The 26,068-nt window shown below is 36.1% G+C and overlaps 2 protein-coding genes across 12 annotated transcripts in view; both read right to left on the reverse strand.

The window, feature by feature from the left end:
* The window catches only part of LOC131167806 (DNA repair protein recA homolog 2, mitochondrial), a 78,189-nt gene that overhangs the window by 31,538 nt on the left and 20,583 nt on the right, over positions 1 to 26,068 (reverse strand). For all 11 annotated transcript variants that reach the window (XM_058126717.1, XM_058126722.1, XM_058126720.1 and 8 more), the window contains one exon: positions 14,819 to 14,906. In XM_058126717.1, coding sequence (XP_057982700.1) covers positions 14,819 to 14,906 — 88 coding nt within the window. The remainder of the gene's footprint in view (positions 1 to 14,818; positions 14,907 to 26,068) is intronic.
* Positions 19,070 to 21,096, reverse strand: LOC131167807 (uncharacterized). Its single transcript, XM_058126728.1, has 2 exons — positions 20,332 to 21,096; positions 19,070 to 20,230 (listed from the first exon to the last, which is right to left on the reverse strand). The coding sequence occupies exon 2, from the start codon at positions 19,821 to 19,823 to the stop codon at positions 19,188 to 19,190; it is 636 nt and encodes a 211-aa protein (XP_057982711.1). The 5' UTR covers positions 19,824 to 20,230; positions 20,332 to 21,096; the 3' UTR covers positions 19,070 to 19,187.

The raw sequence follows: 26,068 nt of genomic DNA on the forward strand, positions 1-26,068 counted from the left end.
TAATAAAATCTTCCCCTTATACAATAAGTTTAAAGAGTCCAAAAGGAGAGATTGAAGTTGGCACTTTTTGTAGCTTTTGGATAATACCTCTAGTCTCTGGATTTTGCCACCATTCCTTCTTAATTTGTTCAAGAGTAGTACATGCAAGTATAGAAATAGCTACAAGTTCAACTTGTTCAGGAAGTCGTGAGAGTGCATCAACCACCACATTCTTGGCCGCTTTCTTGTAAATAATCTCATAGTCATAGCCCAACAACTTAGTGACCCACTTCTTTTGTTCCATGAAAGATTTGTTGCTCCAAAAAACATTTCATGCACTTGTGATCATTTCGAATTTGGAAATGCCGTCCAATTAAATATGGGCTCCACTTTGTAACTGCATCCACAATGACTAGCAACTCTGTCATAAATGAACATGCCGAAGTGGGATGGAGCAACAGCTTTACTGGTAAAAGCAATGGAGTGCTTGTCTTGCATTAAACTACACCAATGCCAATCAATGGAGCGCTAATCTTTCCATAATCCTTGACAAACTTCTAGTAGTAACCAGTCAACCCAAAAAATCCTCGCAGCACTTTGATTGTTTGTGGAGTAGGCTAGTCTGTCATCACTCATATTTGAGAAGGGTCAATTGAAACACCTTCTTGGGAAACATCCCCAAAGTATATTACATGTAGACAAGAAAAGTTGCATTTAGATTTCTTGACAAACAAATGATGCTCATGAAGACTGCTGAGTTCAGTTCGCAAATGACCTAAATGATCTTCAAGAGATGAGGTACATATCAGGACATCATAAAAAATATGACAACAAACTTTTGTAGGTAAGGTCAGAAAATGTCACTCATGAGACTTGGAAGGTTAAAGGCACATTGGTTAACCCAAAAGGCATAACAAGAACTCGTAATGGCCATTGTGAGTTCTAAACGCAGTCTTTTGAATGTCATCCTCATGTACTCGGATCTGGTGATAGCCTAATCTCAAATCAGGTTTGGTGAACTGCTGGGCACCTCCCAACTCGTCTAACCATTCATCCACAATAGGGTTAGAATATTTATCCTTCGCAATGTTCTTGTTCAATGCTTGATAATCAACACACATCCGCCTAAAGCCATCCTTCTTCTTCACCAATAAGACAAGGGAAGAATATCGATTGACACTTGGTTGAATTATGTTAGCATCTAACATTTCTTTCACTATCTTTTTTATTTCTGCATTATGTAAATAAGGATTGCAATAAGGACAGAAGTAGGGAAACTACTTGGCAATACAGGAATGCAGTGCTTATGTGTTAACTGAGGGGGCAATCCTTGTGGCTCAGCAAATAGGTTAGAAAATTCTTAAATGAGAGATTCTAGACCTTCATCCTAGCTAGATTGATGCTGCAACTCCTCTGGTGCTTGAAGTTGCACTAGGTGGCCATGTCGCTCCTTTTTAAGGAGCTTCTCCATACAATGGCTTGAAACAGTTGTGACATTACCACAATGTTTGCCTTTAAGAATTAGTTCCTAGCCATTCAAATCGAACTTCATAGCCAGTTTACAAAAATTCCAAATAATGCCACCTAAAGTCCTTAATCATTCAATACCCCAAATCACTTCATAGTCTTCTAGTGGCAGCAAAAAGAAATCAATATACAACCCATGGTTTTGTACAGTAAGTTTAACCTTCGGACACTTGCTCTTATATGTCAAGGTCCTTCCATCTGCAACCTTCACATCAAACTTTTCAAATTGCTCCACATGATAGGCTAGCCATTTAGCACTTTTAATGTCCATTAAAAAATAATTAGTGCTACCTGTATAAATTAAGATTGTAACAAGTTGGCATTTTACAAAGCCACTAAATTTCATGGTTTGAGGATTAGCATAATTAACTAAAGCATGAACTAGAGAAGTAATAGATTCATCATTATCATCAAATTCAATACCTTCTTATCTGAATAATGGAAGTCATCCTCAACCTCTTCTAGCTCCTTCACTAGTTCAATCATCAAGAGTCGTCCGTTTTCGCAATGGTGCCCTTTATGCCACTTTCCATCACATGCTAGCACAAACCTTTTGTCATTTTCTCTTTAAGTTCCTTCTGAGTCAATCGGTTGGCAAGAGGGTTACGAGGAGCAAGTGGTGTGATAGTGCTACTAACATTCCTCTTGCTAATGATGTGGTTGGAACGACATTGTTCTTCACCCAACTTCTCTTCTTCTAACCATGCAAAGGAAATTGCAGCAGTCATAGTTTGCGGCTGACGTACTTTGACCTCACGTTGAATGATTCAATAAAGGTACCGACGAGTTAGCTTTTATTCCAATCTTTAGTCTTGTTTGATAGTTGCCCAAATTGTGTCTAGTACTCCAAGACAATGCTAGTTTGGCTTATTTTGCAAGCTCTCCATCAATTTTCTCATACCTTCCTAGTCATACCATTGAATAGCATAGCCATCCGTTCTAATAGAAACAATCTCAACTATAGATGTTTTTGGAGTGCGGTGAAAGCAAAAGTATTTTTCAGCCCTAGAAACCCAACCGATAGGGTCATCACTATCCCACCGAGGAAATTCCACATTCATACAAGAAGGACCATGATCACACTCTCCTTCCAATGAAAGAAAAAGTATTTTTCAGCGCCCTAGAAACCCAACGAATAGGGTCATCACTATCCCACTGAGGATTCCACCTTCATACGAGGACCATGATCACACACTCCTTGGTAACCTCCTTCGTGCATGTATAGCTGCTCCCTATGATTAGCTGATGTAAAGGCATCATCTTCTCTCTCTTTATGGGAAGATGTCTAGATCTCTTCAAATTGAGAGTTAAAACATACTGCTAAGTTTAGCCTTTAGCCTAGCTTCCATCTGGGACTCTACTGAATTTTCTAAGGCAATTGCATATGAGTGAAGATAAAAATTTAAAAATCTTGCTTTTGTCAATGGGTTAATGACATCCACAAGAACGCCAGCTCTGATACCAAATTATAAAACCCTAGGGTATTTGTTGTAGAGAAATTGGGAAAATTGAAAGAAGGAAAATAGTAAGAGAAAATAGGATTGATCACTTTGAGACAATCTACCTCCAAATTAGCCAAAGGCTATGAATTATGTTATTGCTTGAATGGAAAAGCCCCATAAGGTTACATATATATAAGGTAGGGAATCTTACTCCTATTAAGAATGTAAAATATCCCGATCCAAGTCCATTCTAATTGATTAGGGAATCCAAACACATTAAATAAAAATCCCAACATTAAATAATCCTAACATTAAATAGAATTGCAATTGATTTGGGAATAATAACACATTTATTAGAAATCCCAATTGATTTGGGAATCCTAACATTCTCTTACTGGTATTTATTCAATTTTAGGAATCTCCTAACTGTATCCCTAGAAACATTTTTTCTATGAGAGTTCAAGTTCACGTGAACCCTAAATCTTCCTATCCTAGTTGGTGCTTTTCTTTGGGATGATGATGAATGGCATTGGATAAACTGCAGCTATGGATGAGTTTCCAAATTATGCAAGATGTATCATATATGGTAAAATCACTCACACACACGCCCCATGTGCCCAAACATGGAGGAGAGATTGACCATAAATCATCATCAAATGGCTAGCTTAGAAAGTAGGGGCATTCTTATTTTTGAGCTGAGGATAATCAAATTTCATTTCCTGCACTTATTTGCATATTCAAGAGAAGGGTGAGGAGGAAATCCACCAGAACACAGCTCCTTCAAACTGCTCCACCCATGAAACAGGACCTTGACTGAAAATTCCAATTGACACTTCAAATCACATTATGGATCAAGAAAATAAACTATTGACTCACTGATTACCCAGTCAGAAACCCTACCTGACATGGATAACAATGAGAGTAAAGCATGGACAGAAGGAGAAATCAGAAGGTGGCTTCAGCATTCAAAGAACTGCTGCTGCACAGAAGCCATGTGGCAGTGAAGTACATAGGTTTTTGTTAGATTACCTCTTTACCTAAAAGCTTAAGCTGTCAGGTTGTCACCAACAATGTATATCAAGCTTTAACAATTGCACATGGGCAGATAAATAAACAATAATAGTGCCCATTACAGGAAATACAATAATTTTTAAACACCACAAAATAGACATCAAATCTGTAAGATTGTAGGCCGACAATGTATATCAAGCTTTAACAGTTTACATCAGGTCATCATTGATGAGGTAAGCTACTTTACCAACAGAACCATACTAGTAGAAGAGGACGGGGACCTCTCATCTTCCATAAGTAATAGCAGACAACTTACTTCCTTTTGATTTCACTGTCAAAAAGATTTGATGACTGATTCACTGTTTTTTGTGGGCTCCACAGGCACCCACCACTTCCAAAGAATAGCTTGCAAGACAAGGGCAAAGCCTTGGGTTCTTAGAAAACTTTGAAACGAGGGACTCATACAAGTCTACCAAGCCCAACTGAATGCCCAACAGAGAAAATCACAGGACAAAGACATGACTTTAGCACAAACCCTCAGTCCAACCACACCACTCAGTTGCAATCATCCACTTAAGTACATAAAGGCTCACCACCATTACAGCTATCATTTCAAGACGTATTTTCAGGCACTCAGCAACTGTAGCCCTCTTCAACACACTATATGGTGAAAGATGAAAGCTCTACTTTGTGATTAATGGGTCTAACCAGGATTCATCCTTGGACCTAAGAAATTCAGATTGCAGTTGTATATTCCAAAACTGGTAGATAATCTCCTCTTTCCTTTCATACCCAAAGCAACAGGAAATTCGCCCTGTTTTTGTCACCAAGCAAATCCCTATGGTTATGGAGTCTAACCAGAAATCACCCCCAACAATTCAGCCACGAGAACAAAAACCAAAAATAGCAAAAGGCACACCTCGAAATAAGATCAGAGAGCCTAGAACCATATCAAAATAAACAATCATTAAGTCCTACCTTTGGCATCTAGTAAAACAGAAAGAGAAAAGAAACAAACTAAAGAGTCCACCCTAATGACCTAGAGTCCCATACAATCATATACCTCCATTATTACTCATCACTCTAAATGCCCCAACTACCCCACCATCCACCTTTTTAAGCTCTGTTTCTTGCAAAAATACAATATCAGGAAAATGGCTACACAAAACCTCCCTAACTAAACCAATATTTCTAAAAGCTTCTAACCTTCAACGTTCCAGCTAATCACGATTCACCATTATAACTTCACTAACTTCCCCCCTTTCCATTTCCTCCCTCTCACCCCATAATTAAAAATAGTAAGTTTTTTCTTTTACTCTCTTTTCCCCCCCTTTATACAACTAGGAATTACTGACGCTTTAAGTTCCTCCCCAAAAGGATTAAAAACTTAATACCCATTCCTTCCATATCGGTTTGAGGATCTCAATCGTCTCTCCCCCACCCCACCCCACACTGGACAAGAAAAGGGCTAAGGTACAGGACACCTCCCTCATTGACTTCCTCCCATGAGATAAAGATATATCCATAAGTTCAGGCAAGTTTTCTGGAACGGAGAGGATTCCCTTAAGGTATGACAAACTCTCAATATCATCCTCAATAAGATTTACCTCCAATTTACCCTTCGCTCCTGGATTGGAATCAGTAAATACATAAGAAGAGACTTCCAAGGATGACATGATGACAAAAGAGGAACCTTTTAAGCATCCGATTGATTGGCTTCGCCCTTCAAATGGAAACCCCCAACCTAAGTTCACAAAAAGCAGCCCCACCCCCCCACTGTGTATTAAATAAAAAACAGCACCAGATCAACTGGATCAGTATTTAAATCCTCTAACTGCTGCAAATTTGTAGGCTTTAACAAAAACATCTTCAACTCCATCCTCTGCCATTAATTTTTTAACAGCAATCCTCTCTCCAAGTCATATTTAATCTCTCAGACTCCTTGCCCACTTCATCTAATGAGTCAAATTGAGAAGGACTCCCTACCATTGTCATTTGCATCCATATTCCAACTCATCTCCATCTTCAGAGTGCTTGCCATTAAAGGAAGTTGGATTTCTGATACCATCTTGATAGGTCACAAAATTCTTGAAATCATCCAGCAAAACAAAAATGGAAACAATTACTTGGTTAGCATTAAATTTGATACGTTCGAAGCCTATGATGGTTTCAAGTGGGACTTCATCCACTGGGTTTTAACTTTTAATTAGGCTTAGGTTTAGCACCTACATTGATCATGCAATGCATATCCACTGTTTCTTACTGAATCCTCATCAATGGCTCCCCTTCAAAACATTTCAATCCATCTCATGGAATCAAACAAGGAGAACCTCTCTCACTTCCTTATATCTTCATTATATGCGCTAATGCACTTTCTCTTTCGCTGCAAGAAGCCAACTCCAACCCTGCTGTCCAGAGGTTTTAATCTCTAAGGGCAACATTCCTCATAACCACTTGATGTTCACAAATTTATGTCTTTTAAAAATTAATTAATTTTAATCTTTTTCAACCTTGAAGACATTTTTCAAGCTTTGCGAGTTTGTCTCTGGGCAAAAGGTTAATCTCAAGAAATGCTAAGCACCTGCAATGAGTTTTGCATAAGGCACTGTATGTACAGTGTACATCAAGTTCGGAACCCCAGGAAAATATTAGGGGATCTTCTTACAAAACAACAACAAAACCAAGCCTTAGCCCCACTAAGTGGGGTCGGCTATATGAATTTTTTTTCGCCAATTTATGCGATCATGGACCATTTCTTTTGATAGATTCAAAGATATTAAATCCTTACTCACTATCTCCTCCCAAGTTATTTTAGGTCTACCCCTACCCCTTCTACTGCCCCCCACAGTAACTAAATCACTCTTCCTCACAAGTGTACTATAAGGCCTACATTGCAAGTGTCCATGTCATCTGAGTCGTCCCTCCCTTATCTTATCTTTTATAAGAGTTACACCTAACTTACCACGAATATGTTCATTCCTTAATTTATCTTTCAATGTTATACCACTCATCCATCTGAGCATTCTCATCTCAACAACTTTTACTTTTTGGATATTATGTTTCTTCGTCACCCAACATTCCAATCCATATAGCATAGCTGGTCTTATAGTTGTCCTATAAAACTTCCCTTTCAATTTTAAGGGTATTCTACGATCACATAGCACACTTGAAGCACTTCTCCATTTTAACCAACCTGCTTTTACTCTATGCATTACATCATCTTCAATTTCTCCTTCAGCTTGCATAATAGATCCAAGGTATCCAAATCTACAAATGCTATTTATTTCTTCTTCATCAAGTTTAACTTTACCTCCAATATTCCTCCTATCATTACTAAAATTACATTTCATATATTCTGTTTTATTTTTACTTATCCTAAAGCCTCTAGATTCCAAAGCTTCTCTCCATAATTCTAACTCAACCTCTACTCTGTCCCTAGTTTTGTCAATTAATACAATATCATCTACAAACAACATACACCATGAAACCTCCTTTTGAATACTCTTAGTCAATTGGTCCATCACTAAAGCAAAAAGATAAGGACTCAAAGCAGATCCTTGATGTACACCTATGGCAATTGGAAATTCTCTAGTTTCTCCATCTATAGTCCTTACACTAGTCATTACTCCACCGTACATATCCTTAATGACATCGGTATACCTACAACATACACCTTTTTTTTCTAAAACCCACCATAGAACTTCCCTAGATATCCTATCATATGCTTTCTCAAGGTCAATAAATATCATATGCAAGTCCCTCTTCTTTTCCCTAAACTTTTCCATTAATCTTCTTATAAGATAAATAGCTTCTATGGTAGATCTCCCAGGCATAAAACCAAATTGATTTTCTGAGATCTTTGTTTCTAACCTTAATCTTTGCTCAACTACCCTTTCCCATAGTTTCATCATATGACTCATAAGTTTAATTCCACAAGAGTTATTACAATTTTGAATATCTCCTTTATTTTTGTATATAGGTATTAAAGTACTTCTCCTCCATTCATCTGGCATTTTCTTAGTTTTTACAATTGTATTAAATAAATTAGTTAACCATATAGGGGGTCTTCTTACACTGACTATTTAATAAAAATCATTAGTAGTCTGACAGAAATAGATTCAATTCTAAGGTTACAGGGGTGGAATCAAAAGTTTCTTATCCAGGCAGACAGGGTGATGCTCATCAAACCTATCCCACAATCTCTGCCTGTTTACATTATGTCCTGCTTGAATCTGAATTCATACTTATAAAGAAATTTTTTTCCTGTTGGGGTGAACCCAATGTGAGAAAGCTTCATTGAATCAGCTGAAACAACCACTACTTCAAAAAGAGGGGGGGTTGATTCCGAGAACGAAATAACTTCAACAAAAGCATTGTTGACTAAACAGGCCAACATAATTCTTTCGCAACTTCAGTCCCTGTTATCCCAAATTCTCTCTCACAAGTACAGTCCAACCATCGAACAGCTATATGTTATCCCAAAAGCTAACTATACTTCAGGATGGAAGAGTATGCTAGTTGGAAGGAACCTCCTATCCAAAGGTCTAAAATGATAGAACCTCCATCCCAGTGTCATACCTCTGGGCTAAACTTGGTGTTGATATTGCTACAAATGAGCAGGTCACTCACATCATTATTCAAGAATCTAATGGATCCTTTCACACTAAATCAGCCATGACCTCCAAACTTTTAATGAACCAAGTAACCAACCACAGCTTCTTCCAGTCATAACAGTTGTCCAATCTGGAAAAAACCGTAAATCCTTAGTTATCCAAGCATGTTTTTTTTAGTGAAAGAAGAAAATTCATCGATAGATCAAGAATATACAGAAAGGCGAATAAGACATCTCCCTACTAAAAAATATAGGACAAACCAGAATGAATATTAAAAAAAAAAAACAGCAAAAGAAAGAAAAAGGAAACAGATAAAAAAACCACATCTCCCATAATCAAGCCATCAGATTGCGTCAATCTTGCTGAACATCCAAAAAGCGCACTCCTTTGGAATGCCCATAACCAACACATCATAATGAAGCCATGTAATGGATCTTTCCGCAAACCAGAAAACAATTCAACTTCTTCCCCAAAAAGATATGTGCATTACATTCCAACCATCCCCCCCCCACCCCCCAACACTGCAAAAAATGCAGCCCTGCCCTTTCTCCTTCCAAAACCCACAAATGAAATAGCCAAAAAGTCCACCAGTCCTGGACAAACCCAGCTTTCTCCCAAAACACCAAATAACTTGTTCCACTGTCCAAGAAAAATCACAATGCAGAAAGAGATGAGATGCTGTTTCTAAATTACTAAAGCAAACCACATGAAAATCTGGAGAAAAGCCTTACTTTTTTTTTTGTTTGGGGGGCAGGGGGGGAGGAGGAGGGGGACTTTAGTGTTCCAAATAATAGAAAAAAGAGGAAAAGAAGAATTAGAACGGTTTAAGAACTCAGAAAGTAATTTACAACAATACACCCCCAAAGGATCCAAAGACCAAGAAAGAGTATCCATTCGCAGAGAACTATGACAATTAATCAACAAAATCAACAAAGAAGACAGCTCATCCAACTCCGTATCATTAAGAGATTTCCTAAAATGAAAATCCCATGAAGCCAAAGGACTACCTAAATCTACAGAAAAATAAGAAATAACGCTATTCTGCCCTAAGCTCAAATGGAAGAGATGAGGAAAAAAGGTGGATAAAACAACAAACCCCAACCAAGCATGTTTCCAAAAACAAATTCAAACCCCTTCCCATCTGATAGATCGATCTCCACAGGCTCTCTGAAGAAGATCTAAAACTAAAATTGGTATCCCACCCATTCTCATACAACCCAAACTAGCTTCTAGTGACTCTATGCCAAAGGGAAGAATTCTCTCGGAGAAATCGCCAAAGCCATTTATCTAAGAGACTGGTCTTTTACTCTTTTTAGTCACCAACTTTCCATTACCCAGCCCACCCTCCAATTTTGACCTACACACCACATCCCAACTCACCAAATGATCCCTATGATCCCATACTCCAGACCACAAGAAATCTATTATAATTTTCTCATTCTTACCAGCAATCCCATAAATATAATAAAAATTGACAAGTAATACAACAAGATACTAGATACAACAACAACAAGCCTTAAGTCCCACTAGGTGTGGTCGGCTGCATGAATCCTTTCCCACCAATTCATCCGATCCAAAGCGTTTTCCTCTATTAGATTAAGGGCTATTAAATCCTTCCTCACTACCTCATTCCAAGTTATTTTAGGCTTATCTCTACCCTTTTCATGCCAGAAACAACAACTAACTCACTCCTCACAGGTAGTGTACTAGGTCAGCGTTTCAAATGCCCAAATCATCTAAGCCACCCCTCCTTTCTCTTGTTTTCAACCGGTGTTATATACCTAAATTATTGCGTATATGCTCATTTCTTACTTTATTTTTTAATGTTAAACCACTCATCCACCTTAACATATGCATCTCAGCAAGTTTCATTTTTTGCACGTGTTGTTTCTTAGTTGCCCAACATTCTAAACCATAAAGCATAGGTGGCCTTATAGCCGTCTTATAAAACTTTTCTTTTAATTTTAAGGGTATTCTATAATTACACAACACACCTAACGCACTCCTCCATTTTAACCAACTTGTCTTAATTCTATGAACTACGTCTTCTTCAATTTCCCCTTCAACTTGTATAATAGATCTAAAATATCTAAATCTAACAATGTTGTTAATCTCTTGATTATCCAGTTTAATCTTCTCTCCATTACTACTCCTTACATTATTGAACTTACATTTCATATCTTCTGTCTTATTTCTACTTATCCTTAACTCTTTAGACTCTAATGTGGCTCTACAAAGTTCTAGCTTAAATTCCACTCCACTTCTACCATCATCAATCCACACGATATCATCTGCGAACAACATACACCAAGGGATCTCATTTTAGATATTCCTAGCTAGTTCATCATTTACTAAAGTAAAATGATAATGACTCAAAGTAGAACCTTGATGTACACTTATTGTGATTGGAAACTCAATATAATCTCCTCTTATAGTCCTAACGCTAGTCTATACTAAATCATACATATCCTTAATGACCTCCGTATATCTATTGCAAACTCCCTTCTTTTCTAATACCCACCAAAGAACTTACCTAGGTACTATATCATAAGCTTTCTCTAGGTCAATAAAAACCATATGCAAGTCCTTTTTTTCCCTAAACTTTTCCATTAAACTTCTTAAAAGATAAATAGCTTCTATTGTTGATCTCCTTGGCATAAAACCAAATTGATTTTCTAAAATCTTCGTTTCTAATCTTATTCTATGTTCAATTACCCTCTCCCATAATATCATCATGACTCATAATTTTAATTCCATTGTAGTTATTACAACTTTGAATATTGCCTCTGTTTTTCTACAAAGGTACTGACATACTTTTCCTCCTGGCATTTTCTTGGTTTTTATAATAGTGTTGAATAGATTAGTTAACCAAATAATTCCTTTATCCCCTAAACATTTCAAAACTTCAATTGGTATTTTATTTGGTCTTATAGATTTCCCACTCTTTATTTTTTTAATGCCATCTTAACTTCAAGGACTCTAATTTTGTGAATAAATCTTTATTTTTAGTCTTCTACTCATTTGTCACTCCCAGTTTTCCTTAAACTTATCAAAGTATCTTCACCACCTCTCTTTTACGTCTTTTTCTCTAATTAAGACATTATCATTCTCGTCCTTTATACATTTAACATCACCTAAATCTTTGCATTTTCTTTCTCTAGCTCTGGCAAGTTTATAAATGTCTTTTTCTCCTTTTGTATCTAGTTTATCATATAAAGTATCATACGCTCTAAGTTTAGCTTCACTAATAGTCTTTTTTGCATTTTTTCTTGCCTCTTTATATTTTTCAAAATTTTCTATATTTCTACAATTTTTCCATATTTTATACCAATTTCTTTTTGTCTTAATGGCTTTTTGGACTTTTTGATCCTACCTCCAACTTTCTTTACTACCCAAGCATCTCCTTTGGACTCACCTAAGACTTTTGTTATCCTTACGATACAATTTGCCATTATTCTAAATAGTATTTACATCAACCTTATCCCCTACTATCCAATAACACTCATTGTTCATTTTATCTTTGAATTTTACTATATTATCTCCCTTCAATTTCTACCCTTTAGTCCTCTTGTGTTGATTTATACTACTCCTTGTCTTCCATTTTTTAATATGTATATCTAGTACTAAGACTCTATGTTGTGTAGCCAAACTTTCACCTGGAATAACTTTACAATCCTTACAAGATAGATGATCCCCGTTCTCAGTTAAGAAGAAATCTATCTGACTTTTATTATACCCACTCTTGAAAGTTATTTAGTGTTCCCTTTTTATAAAGCAAGTATTCAATATAACCAAATCGTAAGACATAGCAAAATCTGAGATTGCATCACCAGCCTCATTTTTATCTCCATATCCAATACAACAAGATACTATATAGACAAGCCTAAATAAGAATGATTCTACCCCAAGAGAGAAAAAAGCCCTCTTCCAACAATTTAAACCCTATGACACCCTATCCACTACCAAGTTCCAAAAATTCACAAATCTAGGATATCCCCCTAAAGAGACCCCTAGGTATGTCAAAAGGACAATCCAACAAACCACACCCCACATCAGAGGACCACCCCCTATGCACTCATCTAGCACACTAATAGCAGCTAAATCACTATTCCCCATTTTAATCTTAAGCCAAGCACCCTCTCAAAAACATGGAGAATACCAAAATACTCCTAAAAGAAGGGCTATGGTCATCTAAAAATAAAATTATATCATCAGCAAACTGAAGGTGTGAGACAACCACTCCCTCTCTCCCCACAGCCAGCCCTTTCACTGGACCCCTATCCACTACCCCATCCACCATTCTACTTGAAACATCAGCCACTAAGACAAACAAAAAGGGGGAAAGTCGGTGACCCTGTCTAAAACCCCACGAGGCACTAAACCAAGACTTAGGTTCACCATTTACTATGACTGAAAAAAACACACAATGGTTTTTAAATTCAAACTAGCTGGTCTGACCCAATTCGTCCAGAACAGGTCACCAGGGCAGTCCGGGTGGTGTCAACCTGTTTGACACAAATGGGGTCAACCTGGCCGAAACTGGGTGACTTAGCCTAACTCGGTCAAACCCGACTATTTAGCTGGGTCTGTTCCAATCAACCCAACGGCTTTACTAGGTTGGTCACTGGTCTGGTTTTTAAAATCGTGTATAACCCTTCATCCACTAACCCCATCTCTTACTAAACCCTTCCTCACAAAGGTGTAATACCGGAAGCTCCAACTAAATTTGGAAGCACCAGCAAGCTCACAAGTATTCTGCTTCAGCACAAGAAAAACCGTGACTGCAAGCTGAAATAACTGCTAAAAGATATATGAGTTTCTCATGGATTACCTCCATCAAGCAAAAATTGTCCACTTTCAAACTATATATTTTCTATTTTTTGGTCTTTATACCTACAAGACTCTTATCAAAATGTGACCAAATCCACACATTGCATTTTGGAAGTACCAGCAAGATCACAAGTGTCCTGCTTCAACACAAGGAAAATCCTGACTGACAGCAAGCTAAAAGACCTGCTAAAAGATATATGGGTTCTCATGGATGACCTCTATCACTTTCAAATTGTCCACTTTCAAACTACATATTTTTTATTTTTTGGTTTTTACTCCGACGAGGCTCTTATCATTTGCTCTTTATTTCTTTTCTTGAAGGAGGGAGGGGGGTGTGTGGTGGATTCCATACCTATTCCAAAAAATACAGGTTCTGCAAACCAGATGGGATATTAGTTTTAACATGCTAAACGATTAATTTCAACAGATTGAAGCGACTCTGATAAACAGGTGAGAACTGGAAAGACACTGGCAGCAAGACTCCAAATACAAATAACTCCTGTGTGATTCACCGTTTACATGGTCCACGATTTTACCACAATATTCAGCCTAAATTCTCTGACGACAGTGCATGGATCAGGATAATATGCCCTATTAAGAAAGCAAAGGATCCCACTTGAGTTCACTCCTAATTCCTGTCACTCCACCTATGCCATTAGTGCATATCATGACATCAATTCATATATGCCATGAATAAAAATCAACACCAGTTGATTGATTGTGATTAGCTATAAGTGAACAATTTATGCACTATGCCCACTAATGCACATCAAATACTATAGTATTAGCAAAGATGGGCAGCCCGGTGCACAAAGCTCCCAAGTATGAGGGGTCCGAAGAAGGCAGACCACGATGGGTCCATAGCACACAGCCTTACCTTGCATTTTGGCAAGAGGCTGTTTCCACGACTCAAACCATGACATCTAGGACACACAACGACAACTTTACCGTCGCACCAAGGTTCCCCTTCTAATTTTCCACACTTTCTTCGAAGAGCATGGCAACGCACCAAGAAGAACAGACTTCATTCGCGAATAGTGAGCATTCATTAATCATCTTCAAAGTTTCAAAACATAGCTCTACCAAGCTCTAAAAAAGAGCTCTTGCTGCTGAAAAACTAAATAAAAATGGAATAGGTTTCCCAAGGTTTATAAAAATGTGAGTAATCAAAATTAGCAAGACCTCAATTGTTCAAATAAATTTTTTTCCCATAACATAAACGATAGATAGTCCTGAATTATGTTCATTCAATAGCACTTCAAAGATTTCATTATTGATTTGGGGTAGACAATATGCTTGCTATAATTTTTTTTTTTTTTTAATTCCCTGTTTCATGCAACCAAAGCAGACATATCCTTGACATATACTACATAAATTTCCAATTTCAAGCTATAGAAGTATAAAATACATACACACCTCCAAGTTTTTGAGCTTCCTTGATGATGTGAAGGGCAAGTGTTGTCTTCCCTGATGCTTCCTTTCCATAAATTTCGACAATTCTACCCTGCAGAGTGAAGAGCATATTTATGATTTAGATTGTAATAAAAAACTACTTTAGTATTTTTAAATATTTACAGCACAGAATTTTGTTGCATTTGGAAAACAAAATATTGAATGTCTACACCACTTCTATGTTCTAAACAAATAACATCATACTCCCTTGACATTAAAACAACAAGAATGTTAATAGCTAATTTGCCAACCTTCAAAGTATACAATATGTATTGATAAACTGCAGCAACAAACATCCATGTCAATGGCTCAGGATTTGGGTTTTCAGAGACAAGCCATTATTACATGCAAAATTAAGAAAATAAAAGCACAAGGTATAAGAGACTCCAGGAGAAAAGTAGAAAAATTTTAGAAGAAAGCACTACATTTAATGCTCACTTATATGCACACCCTAACGTTGACAAATAATTTAGAATATGGCGTTGTTTCTAATGTTCATGTATACTCAGGATCGTTTGGAACTACTTATTAAAAAGTACTTTTATGGGAAAAAAAAAAGGTGCTTATCTGGATAAGTATTGATAAAAAGTATGTATCTGAAAAAGTACAAAAATCATCAGTACTATTTGGTTGTATGCAAACATAAGTAATAATCATAAGTACTTATAAAATAAGTGGTGTTTGGATACCATATAAGTATTGTTTTAATATGTATTATTAAATACTGTTTTAATATGTATTATTATCATATAAATAATATTATTATATTTCAAATATAAACCAAAATAATATAAAATATTAAATTAAGTCAACATTTTTAATTAATATTTGTAATTAATATTTTTAGTATTATTTTTAAATCAGAATATATTTGAGAGGCTGTTTCTATTTTTGGTGATGTTCCGACAAAGATATCAGTGCAGCGTTCCAGATGGAGGGGCAGAAGGCAGGGTTCCTTCTCCTCCTTCCTCTAGCTTTAGTTAATCAACAATCTTCATGTTTCATTTTTTAGAATCAGAAAATAATTGAAGGGTTGTTTTTATTTCTGGTGATGTTCCGATGAAGGTGTCGATGCAGCAATCCAGATGGAGGGGCACAATGCAGGGTTCCAGTGACTGGCACCTGTCTCCCGGAGTGCAATGGCTCGGTCAGACAGGTAGGGAGGCATTGCCGCTGTAGAGGGAGCAGATCAAAGAGATCTGGAACTGCACTTGGCTGAGAGAGAGAGAGAGAGAGAGAGAGAGAGAGGCTTCAGCGTTGGAGATCGAGATGAAGGAGGAGGAGGAGAAGGAAGAGAATGATGTCATGACAGTGGAGGAGGTTTGGCGAAGGCGGAGAAAGGGAGGAGGTGATGTGCCTTCTTGGCTGGGAGCAGAGCAAGAGGAGAGACATGAGTGAGAGAGAGGGAGAATGAGAAAGAAATGTAAAATTCTTATCATGCCCAGAATTACAAAATTGCCACTGCCTCTCTACAATAATAAGTTGGAGTTCAAAAAGGTTGTCCCAAATTACTTCTTTATAAGTACTTATCCCCCCCCCCCCCCCCACCACCCCAAAAAAAAAAAAAAAAAAAGCAGTTTTCAAAAGTATTCATAAAAATAATTACTTATTAAATTGCTTCCCAAACACTAATTATTGACAAGTACTTATAAAAAGTAATTATTTTATAAGTGCTCCCAAATGGGGGCAAAGACCTAAAGATAGCGCGGAGATTGTCTGCTAGATGTTAAAAGAGTAGGTGATTGAATCATAAAAATCAAGATAGTCTTAGATTAAGAGATGATAGGCTTAGCAGAAAACCTTAAAAGATTATTTTGGGAAAATACGGATACCAAGGGCTGAGAAAACATTCATAGGAGCTTATTTGAATGGAATCATTGGAAAGGCCAATAAAGTTTATGATAGGATATACGGAGGGCATTGGTATTGAAATAAAAATGAGTCCAGTGATACATTCTTAGACTTCACCATGCCATACAATCTAATATAATGAATACCTACTTTAAGAAGGGAGAAAGAGCACTTAATAACCTTCAACATTGGACAAAATAAAAGTCAAATAGATTTTCCCTTAACTAGGAGGGTAGATCGTTTATCATGTAAGGAATGTAAAGTGATCCTAGGTGAGAGTTTGACTACACAACATATAGAGTTTTCAGAATTAATAAAAAAAAAATGAAGAGAGAGTGACAGAAATCACTGCAAGAGAAATAGATGGTGGAACATGAAAGGAGTAGATATAATAAAATTTAAAGACAAAATTATCAAAGAGGGTGATTGGACAACAAGGGATAAGGTAGATGCAAACACTCTTTGGAGTAAGATAGCTATCTCTATTAAAAAGATAGCAGAAGAGATTTTAGGCGAATCTAAAGGAAGACTCCTGGCTAGTAAAGAGAGTTGGTGGTGGGACCTAGATGCCCAAAAATCCATAAAGACAAAGAATTTGGTATTAAACGTGGCAAAAATGTAGAAACATAGAAAACTTTGAAAAGTATAGAGGCAAGAAAAGATGCAAAAAAAGGCCATTAGTGAAGCTAAACATAAAGCTTATGATAATTTATTTGCTTGACTAGATACAAAGAATGGGAAAGAGACATATTTAAACCAACTAGAGCTAGAGAAAGAAAGAATAAGGACTTGTGCAATTTAAAATGTATAAATAATGGGGATGATAGTGTCTTGGATAAAGATGAAGACATAAAAGAGAGATGACGAAGTTAGCCCAATACATTTTTTAATAAAAACTCAAATAGATAACTTAAACTTAGAAGTAACAAATGCGTAAAAGGCTAAAAATGTTAGATTTATTCACAAAATTAGAGTCAATAAAGTTAAGATTGCATTAGGAAAGATGGAAAATGCAAAAGCTCTAAAATTGGATGACATCACAATTGAAGTTTGGAAATGCCTACGATGCAATTAGCAGTCTTTATTTAATTTTCTGCTTATATCAAGTGTTGCAATTTATGGACGCTAGTGGAATTTTTGTAATTTTTGAAATTTGAGGTTTATTTTGGTGAAATTAGCTTTGGGGTCTCTTTTGTAATATTTAGAGGGTACTTTTGTGAAGAGATTTTGTTTTGGTGGGGTTGTAGAACATAAGTGGCTTATAGAGGGGGTTATGTGCAAAATAGGAGTTGGCTTCTCTTGGAAGCTTCAACCCTAGTACAAATAGTAGTCTTGAGCCACTTTTCTAGGAGAGATTTTGGCATTCTATCTTTGAGAAGATTTTTCTCGAGCTCAGCTCCAAACCAGCTAGGGTTGTGAAGATTTGGAGGCTTAAGATTTTGAGGATTCGAACCCGCGGTGCCAAGAAATCGTCTTATTGCTGAATTGAAATTCACAGCAGTCATCTCTTTATTATTTTTTATGGATTTACTCGTTGCTTGAGTCAAAGAAGGTTAGGAAAACACTGTTCTGAAACCTTAGTCATTATTTCTCAATTTTCCTTATATTCCTATGCCCCAATTTGCATTAAATTGGTATCAAAGCAAGTTCAATCTTGTCAGTTCATCGTAGCAAGGGTTGGAAGAGGAAATAGGGATCATGGAGACAGATACATGACTGTCGAGATGTTCCGAGAGTTGCAGGAAAAAGTTAAACAACTTACTCAGCTTGTTACACAATTAACGGGTAATAAAGGTTGTCAAAATGATGGTGATAATGGATATGATTTTGTTAAGAGCAAGAAATGAAATAAATGAGCAATCTAAGGCTGAAAAAGTTCTAGTGATGATAGGAGTTCTAACAGTTAAAGCCATGCACAACCAAGGACTTAAATTTCGATTTCGATGGAAATTTTGATGGTCTCAATTTACGGAAATTTCGATGGAAATTTCGATTTCAATTTCAATTTTGATATTGATTTAAATAAATTACGGAAATTTATAGTAAATGATGGAAATTTACAATAAAACTTTAGGAAATATTAGAATAGATGATTATGCTTAATATGGTATCAAAATACATTAAAAAAATGCATATATGACAAGTTTCTAGTGTGTAGGATATTAAACTGCACATCGCGAAACAAACTATGAACTGAAGAACATTCAAATGATTATAAAGTTTTGAAGCTATTCCTTTAAGATTTAAGGCAACAAATTATCATTTAAACAACTACATTTTCAATAAAAATTATACATTTAATGATCTAATACCACATGGACTTTCTTGGTGGCTCAAAGTCATCTCTACTATTAGGATTTCGAGATGACATATATTGTTTACAATAATCACTCCATGTCATATAATTTCCAAAATATTGAGTATAGGTGTACATGTGTTGTTCATACTCCTCCGTAGTCATCTGGTTCATGCCAGTTTCTACTCAGCCAGAAGATCTTCGTGTGCTAGGATTTCTTCTTGTAGGTTCTACTGGTTGTGTATGTCCATAGGATTGTTTTGCATTTGCATACTGGTCATACTCATACCCATATTCTTGACCTGTTTGTCCATACCCATAGACATGTGGTTGCCAATTTCCATATTGTTGTGCCCGCTCATTTGCATGTGAAAACAGTTGGCCATATGTAGATTGTGAGGAGCTGTTCTGTGTAGATTCATAACCACCATAACTATTAGAGTCGTGCTCTGTTCCTATACTCATAGATTCCATACTAAGGGAAAAGGCATCTTCTTCTATTTGATGCATCTTCCCTTTTCCTTTTCTACGACTGTACTGCCTATCAACTGGACGTGTTTCTCTTTGTGGACCCTCATCTTCTAGTTGGGAAGGACGTGTATATTCCACTTCTGGTCTATAATCTTGCCATCCTTCATTTCCTCCATAGTCCCCACCATCACCACCTTGCCCACTGCTACCGCCGGGATTAGATCCGTCACCACCAGCATCATCGTCGTCATTATCATCATCACCACCAGAGGGCTTAGTGGATGAAGTTCCATATCTAGATCCAAGATTCATTTGAGAATCATCACAACTAGATATTACTTCTTCTACCATTACCTGATTAACATCAATGCCAAAGTCATCTTATGCATGCTTGGCCATTTGTGGATGGGAACTTCCGTCTCGTTCATCAAGATGGGATGGCCTAATCCATTGAAAAAGTGGATACTCATCGTCATCACCCAATTCAACTGATATGTCAAGAAGGTCCAGGGGATCTTGTTCAGCCACTTTGTCCATTTCGGCCTCCATATCTCTTATTCGAAGCTTCATGTTGTAACAACAAAAAGCAAGCTGTTGAAGTCTGCTGTAGGCTAGTCTATTTCTTTGCTTTGTGTGAATGAGTGCAAATGTGCTCCAATTTCGTTCACAAGCTAATGAAGATGCGGTTTGTGACAAAATGCGCAATGCTAGCTTTCTTAGGATTGGAGCACTTGATCCATACATCATCCACCAATCAACTGTGCAAGATGTTTTAAGAACACAAGTTAGTATTTACTACTTAGTAGATTGTACTTGAAGTTTGTAACTTTGTATTGTACATTTATATTTAAATACTTACCAGGTGCCATGGTTGCCCTAGCTGCTTCTCCAAAGCTTGTTTTAGCATCTCTAAATATAATAATCTAAAAAAAATAATGTTATTGAATAATTAAACATGGATTAAGACTTATTTTATTTAAATTTTATTTTTAAAATATACCTCATTTCCAATTTGATCCTGGCCCGAGGAATGTGGCTAAAGGGTGTTAAAAACTTTGTGAACTGCATCAAGAAAATAAGGATCTTCCCCAACACCTTCTTTGTATTGACATTTTGGATTTAAGAAATAAGCTGTGAATCAAATAAAGTAAAATATAAATATGTAATAAGTATTTTGATATATGAATTTCTTGAAATTTATAAATATTTTATACCTACAGCATGAAGAGGATGTTCAAGGGTTCTTTCCCACCAGTCATTGATGACTTTGAGAACCCATCTTGCACTTCTTGCACCTATTTCAATGGCATCTTTCATCACCCTTATTGCTTCAAACACAACTCCTAATGTTGGCCACACTTCAATGTCAACTATACGCAATACTCGACATATAGGCACATAAATGTTACAAACTTTTACCACTCTATCCCAAAATTGATGGTTAAGAACTGTACTTTCAATTTCTCTACCCATTTTTGTTCGACTAAGAGCATGCTCAGCCCATTCATCATATGTGAATAGAGATTTTAAACCTATGCCCATTCATCAAATGTGAATAGAGATTTTAAACCTACTCTTTTTTTTTTTGTAGGCTATCAAGTACAATGTAGTTTGTAGCAAATCTTGTGGCCCCTGGACGCACAATATCCCCTTGACAGTGCTCCCTCATTTTAGCAAGCAACCATCCATGATTATATATAAAATTAGTGATCTGTCTCCCCTGCAAGATCACTATGCTTATTGCCTCTCTTTTTCTGATCTCTCCAAAAATGAAATCAATACAATAAGCGGCGCAAGGAATCTAATACAAGTTGAATTTTTTCATTAATTTTAGACCCGCTTTCTTGTAGGCACTACCATTATTGGTCACCACTTGGACAACATGTTGCTTTCCTACCTCTTGCACAACATGTTTTAATAAGGAATATATGTATTCATGGTCTTTTATTTTGTCAGAAGCATCTACCGACTTTAGAAAAATTGTGCTTCCTTTTCGAGTAAACAATGAAATTTATGATGAATAATTTTGTAGGGCTTGTCCATCCATCACACATTACAGTGCAGCCATACGTGGCCCACTTTTTCTTCACTTCTTCTACGTGGTCTTCTATTTCTTTTACCTCTAAATCAAAGTATTTTGTTCTGATTTCATAGGGTGTCAGTGGATCGACTCCCGTTCCAGCTGATTGGCAACCCCATACCATGTTTTTAAAATGAGGTGATTTTTTGCCTTCTCAGGTGGAACATTATCATATATAAAAAACTTTGAAATTAACCTATTCACTTCTTTTATTTTACCTCATTTGAATAAATTTTTCAAGTTTCTTTGTTTTGCTGCATCTGATTTGTAATATTGAGAAGGCTTTGAAATACATGGCTTTATTTCTGGCTCTCTCACACTTTGAGATCGCCTCATCGGAGGTTGCCCTGCACTACTACCAGCCCCTAAACTGCCTCCTTGTTGGCTACCTGCAGGCCTACGAGATTGGTCTCTTTCCCATTCCGTCTGTTTTGAAGCATAGAATGTTTGACGATATGCAGACCTTTCATAGGAAGAAATGTCAGGCGGGTATGCAATATCGTCAACATCATCAACTTCATCAATTTGTTGTGATTGCATCAAGTTCCCACGCAATTCATTTTTTATTTGATCCATTCTTTCTATTTTTTTGGCCTTAGCTGTTGTTTTTCTTTCTAAAACAATTCTCATTTCGTGCTTAACTTCTAGAGGTACTTTGTCACAGAATTTTATATTATGCTGCAGGTCGTAATTTGCTAGGTGCATTTTTAATCTTGTTGCACCTCCACTCTTCATTTGTATTCCGCAGTATTTGCAAATAAATCCATTATTGACATTGGGCATCGGGTATTCATGTTCCCATGCTAGATCTTGTTTTCTTCCTTCAGATATTTTTGTAGATAATTTTACTTTCCTATAAGGTAACAATGAATCAAAAATTAGGTGTTAAATTAGTCAACAATTTTAAAAGAAAATTATTTGAGATGTTTTATTATCAATACAATTTTAATAAATAAGACAAACATTAAAATATTAAATTAAATTTACAAAATTTAATGATAATGAGCAAAATTACCAATAAATTATGGAAATTAAATTAGTCAAATAAATGAAATAATTTAAACTATATTAAACTAATAAGTACTTTAATTTATTTAATTACTAGGCTATACTGATTAGGTGTTAAATTACTCTAAATTTGTAAATAAAAAAAAAATTTATTTGGATGTTAATCTATGATTTTAAAATAAAAATATTTAGATGCTAAATAAAGATAAATTAATAACTAAGAGAAATATTAAATTATTAAATTAAAATTAAAAAATTAATGATAATTTTTAGAAAATTATTATTAAGTAATAAATTTTTAAAATGAATATATTTAAATAAATGAAATAATTTATTAATTTATACTATAATAAGACAATAATAGTAAATTATTTTAATTTTATTTAGTTATTAAATTTACTAGTTATTAACTAATTATTTATTATACATTTATACTAACTTATTATTTAGTATACTAGTAAAGTAGTAAGTAGTAACTACTAAGTTAGTAACATTAACTAAGGGGTAAATAGTAAATGGGAGAGGAGGGCATTGCTGTAAATATATTGGGGGCAAGGGTGATTTTGAGTAAATAAAAAAACTTAAAAGTTAAAACATGTTATTTAAAATATAAACCAGTCTTTAGTTTGCAGCCCTTTTATTTAGTGAAGCTGCTGCTGCTCGTGGAGGGAGGGGCGACAGTGGCTCCAGACTCTCGTCCCTCATTTCTCGTCTCTCTTCTCTTTGTTTCTTGCTCGCAGCTCCGTGAGAGCCTCGGCAAAAAGGAAGATTGCAGCCTGGAGTTCTTGCGGTTGGCTGTGACTGTGTGCGACGCCAACAACGATGCAGGTGGAGGGTGAAGCCGAAGGCTAAAGGCAGAGGCTCGAAGGGCTGGCAAGAGGGGATTCGAAGGCTAGGGCTTTTCAGAGTTCGAACTTCAAAGGTGGAGGCAGGAGGCAACAGAAAATTTGGAATCTAGGGTTTTTTTTTGGAACCATGGCACCTGGTGAGTATTTAAATATAAATGTACAATACAAAGTTACAAACTTCAAGTACAATCTACTAAGTAGTAAATACTAACTTGTGTTCTTAAAACATCTTGCACAGCTAATTGGTGGATGATGTATGGATCAAGTGCTCCAATCCTAAGAAAGCTAGCATTGCGCATTTTGTCACAAACCGCATCTTCATTAGCTTGTGAACAAAATTGGAGCACATTTGCACTCATTCACACAAAGCAAAGAAATAGACTAGCCTTCAGCAAACTTCAACAGTTTGTTTTTTGTTGTTACAACATGAAGCTTCGAATAAGAGATATGGAGGCCGAAATGGACAAAGTGGCTGAACAAGATCCCCTGGACCTTCTTGACATATCAGTTGAATTGGGTGATGACGATGAGTATCCACTTTTTCAATGGATTAGGCCATCCCATCTTGATGAACGAGACGGAAGTCCCCATCCACAAATGGCCAAGCATGCAGAAGATGACTTTGGCATTGATGTTAATCAGGTAATGGTAGAAGAAGTAATATATAGTAGTGATGATTCTCATATAAATCTTGGATCTAGACATGGAACTTCATCCACTATGCCCTCTGGTGGTGATGATGATAATGACGACGATGATGCTGGTGGTGACGGATCTAATCCCGGCGGTAGCAGTGGGCAAGGTGGTGATGGTGGGGACTATGGAGGAAATGAAGGATGGCAAGATTATAGACCAGAAGTGGAATATACACGTCCTTCCCAACTAGAAGATGAGGGTCCACAAAGAGAAACACGTCCAGTTGATAGGCAGTACAGTCGTAGAAAAGGAAAAGGGAAGATGCATCAAATAGAAGAAGATGCCTTTTCCCTTAGTATGGAATCTATGAGTATAGGAACAGAGCACGACTCTAATAGTTATGGTGGTTATAAATCTACACAGAACAGCTCCTCACAATCTACATATGGCCAACTGTTTTCACATGCAAATGAGCGGGCACAACAATATGGAAATTGGCAACCACATGTCTATGGGTATGGACAAACAGGTCAAGAATATGGGTATGAGTATGACCAGTATGCAAATGCAAAACAATCCTATGGACATACACAACCAGTAGAACCTACAAGAAGAAATCCTAGCACACGAAGATCTTCTGGCTGAGTAGAAACTGGCATGAACCAGATGACTACGGAGGAGTATGAACAACACATGTACACCTATACTCAATATTTTGGAAATTATATGACATGGAGTGATTATTGTAAACAATATATGTCATCTCGAAATCCTAATAGTAGAGATGACTTTGAGCCACCAAGAAAGTCCATGTGGTATTAGATCATTAAATGTATAATTTTTATTGAAAATGTAGTTGTTTAAATGATAATTTGTTGCCTTAAATCTTAAAGGAATAGCTTCAAAACTTTATAATCATTTGAATGTTCTTCAGTTCATAGTTTGTTTCGCGATGTGCAGTTTAATATCCTACACACTAGAAACTTGTCATATATGCATTTTTTTAATGTATTTTGATACCATATTAAGCATAATCATCTATTCTAATATTTCCTAAAGTTTTATTGTAAATTTCCATCATTTACTATAAATTTCCGTAATTTATTTAAATCAATATCAAAATCGAAATCGAAATTTCCGTAAATTGAGACCATCGAAATTTCCATCGAAATCGAAATTTAAGTCCTTGCTTCCAACTAGGAACAAGGATTGTCTATTTTGTAAGGATTGTAAAGTTATCCTTGGTGAAAGTTTGGCTACACAACATACAATCCTAGTATTAGATATACATATTAAAAAGGGTAACATAAATCAACACAAGAGGACTAGATGGTGGAGCTTAAAGGAAGATAATATAGTAAAATTCAAAGATAAAATGATCAAAGAATGATATTGGACAGTAAGGGGTAAGTTAGATGCAAATACTCTTTGGATTCAAATAGCTAATTCATCGTGAGGATAGCAAAAGAGGTTTTAGGTGAGTCCAAAGGATGATACTTGGGTAGTAAAGAAAGTTGGAGGTCAGATCAAGAAGTCCAAAAGGCCATTAAGAAGAAAAGAAATTGGTATAAAATATGGCAAAATTGTAGAAATATAGAAAATCTTGAAAAATATAAAGAGGCAAGAAAAATGCAAAAAAGACTATTAGTGAAGCTAAACATAGAGCTTATGATACTTTATATACTAGACTAGATACAAAAGAAGGAGAAAAATACATTTATAAACTTGCTAGAGCTAGAGAAAGAAAATACAAAGATTTAGGTGATTTAAAATGTATAAAGGACGAGAATGATAATGTCTTAATTAGAGAAAAAACGTAAAAGAGAGGTGGCAAAGATACTTTGATAAGTTGTTTAATGAAAACCAAAATGAAAGATTAAATTTGGGAGTGACAAAAGAGGAGAAAACTAAAAATAGGAGATTTATTCGCAAAATTAGAGTCCTTGAAGTTAAGGTGGCATTAAAAAAGATGAAGAGTGGGAAATCTATAGAACTAGATAAAATACCAATTGAAGTTTGGAAAT

The sequence above is a fragment of the Malania oleifera genome, chromosome 11 (genome assembly GCF_029873635.1).
Source record: "Malania oleifera isolate guangnan ecotype guangnan chromosome 11, ASM2987363v1, whole genome shotgun sequence".
In the NCBI taxonomy this organism is placed as follows: domain Eukaryota; kingdom Viridiplantae; phylum Streptophyta; class Magnoliopsida; order Santalales; family Ximeniaceae; genus Malania; species Malania oleifera.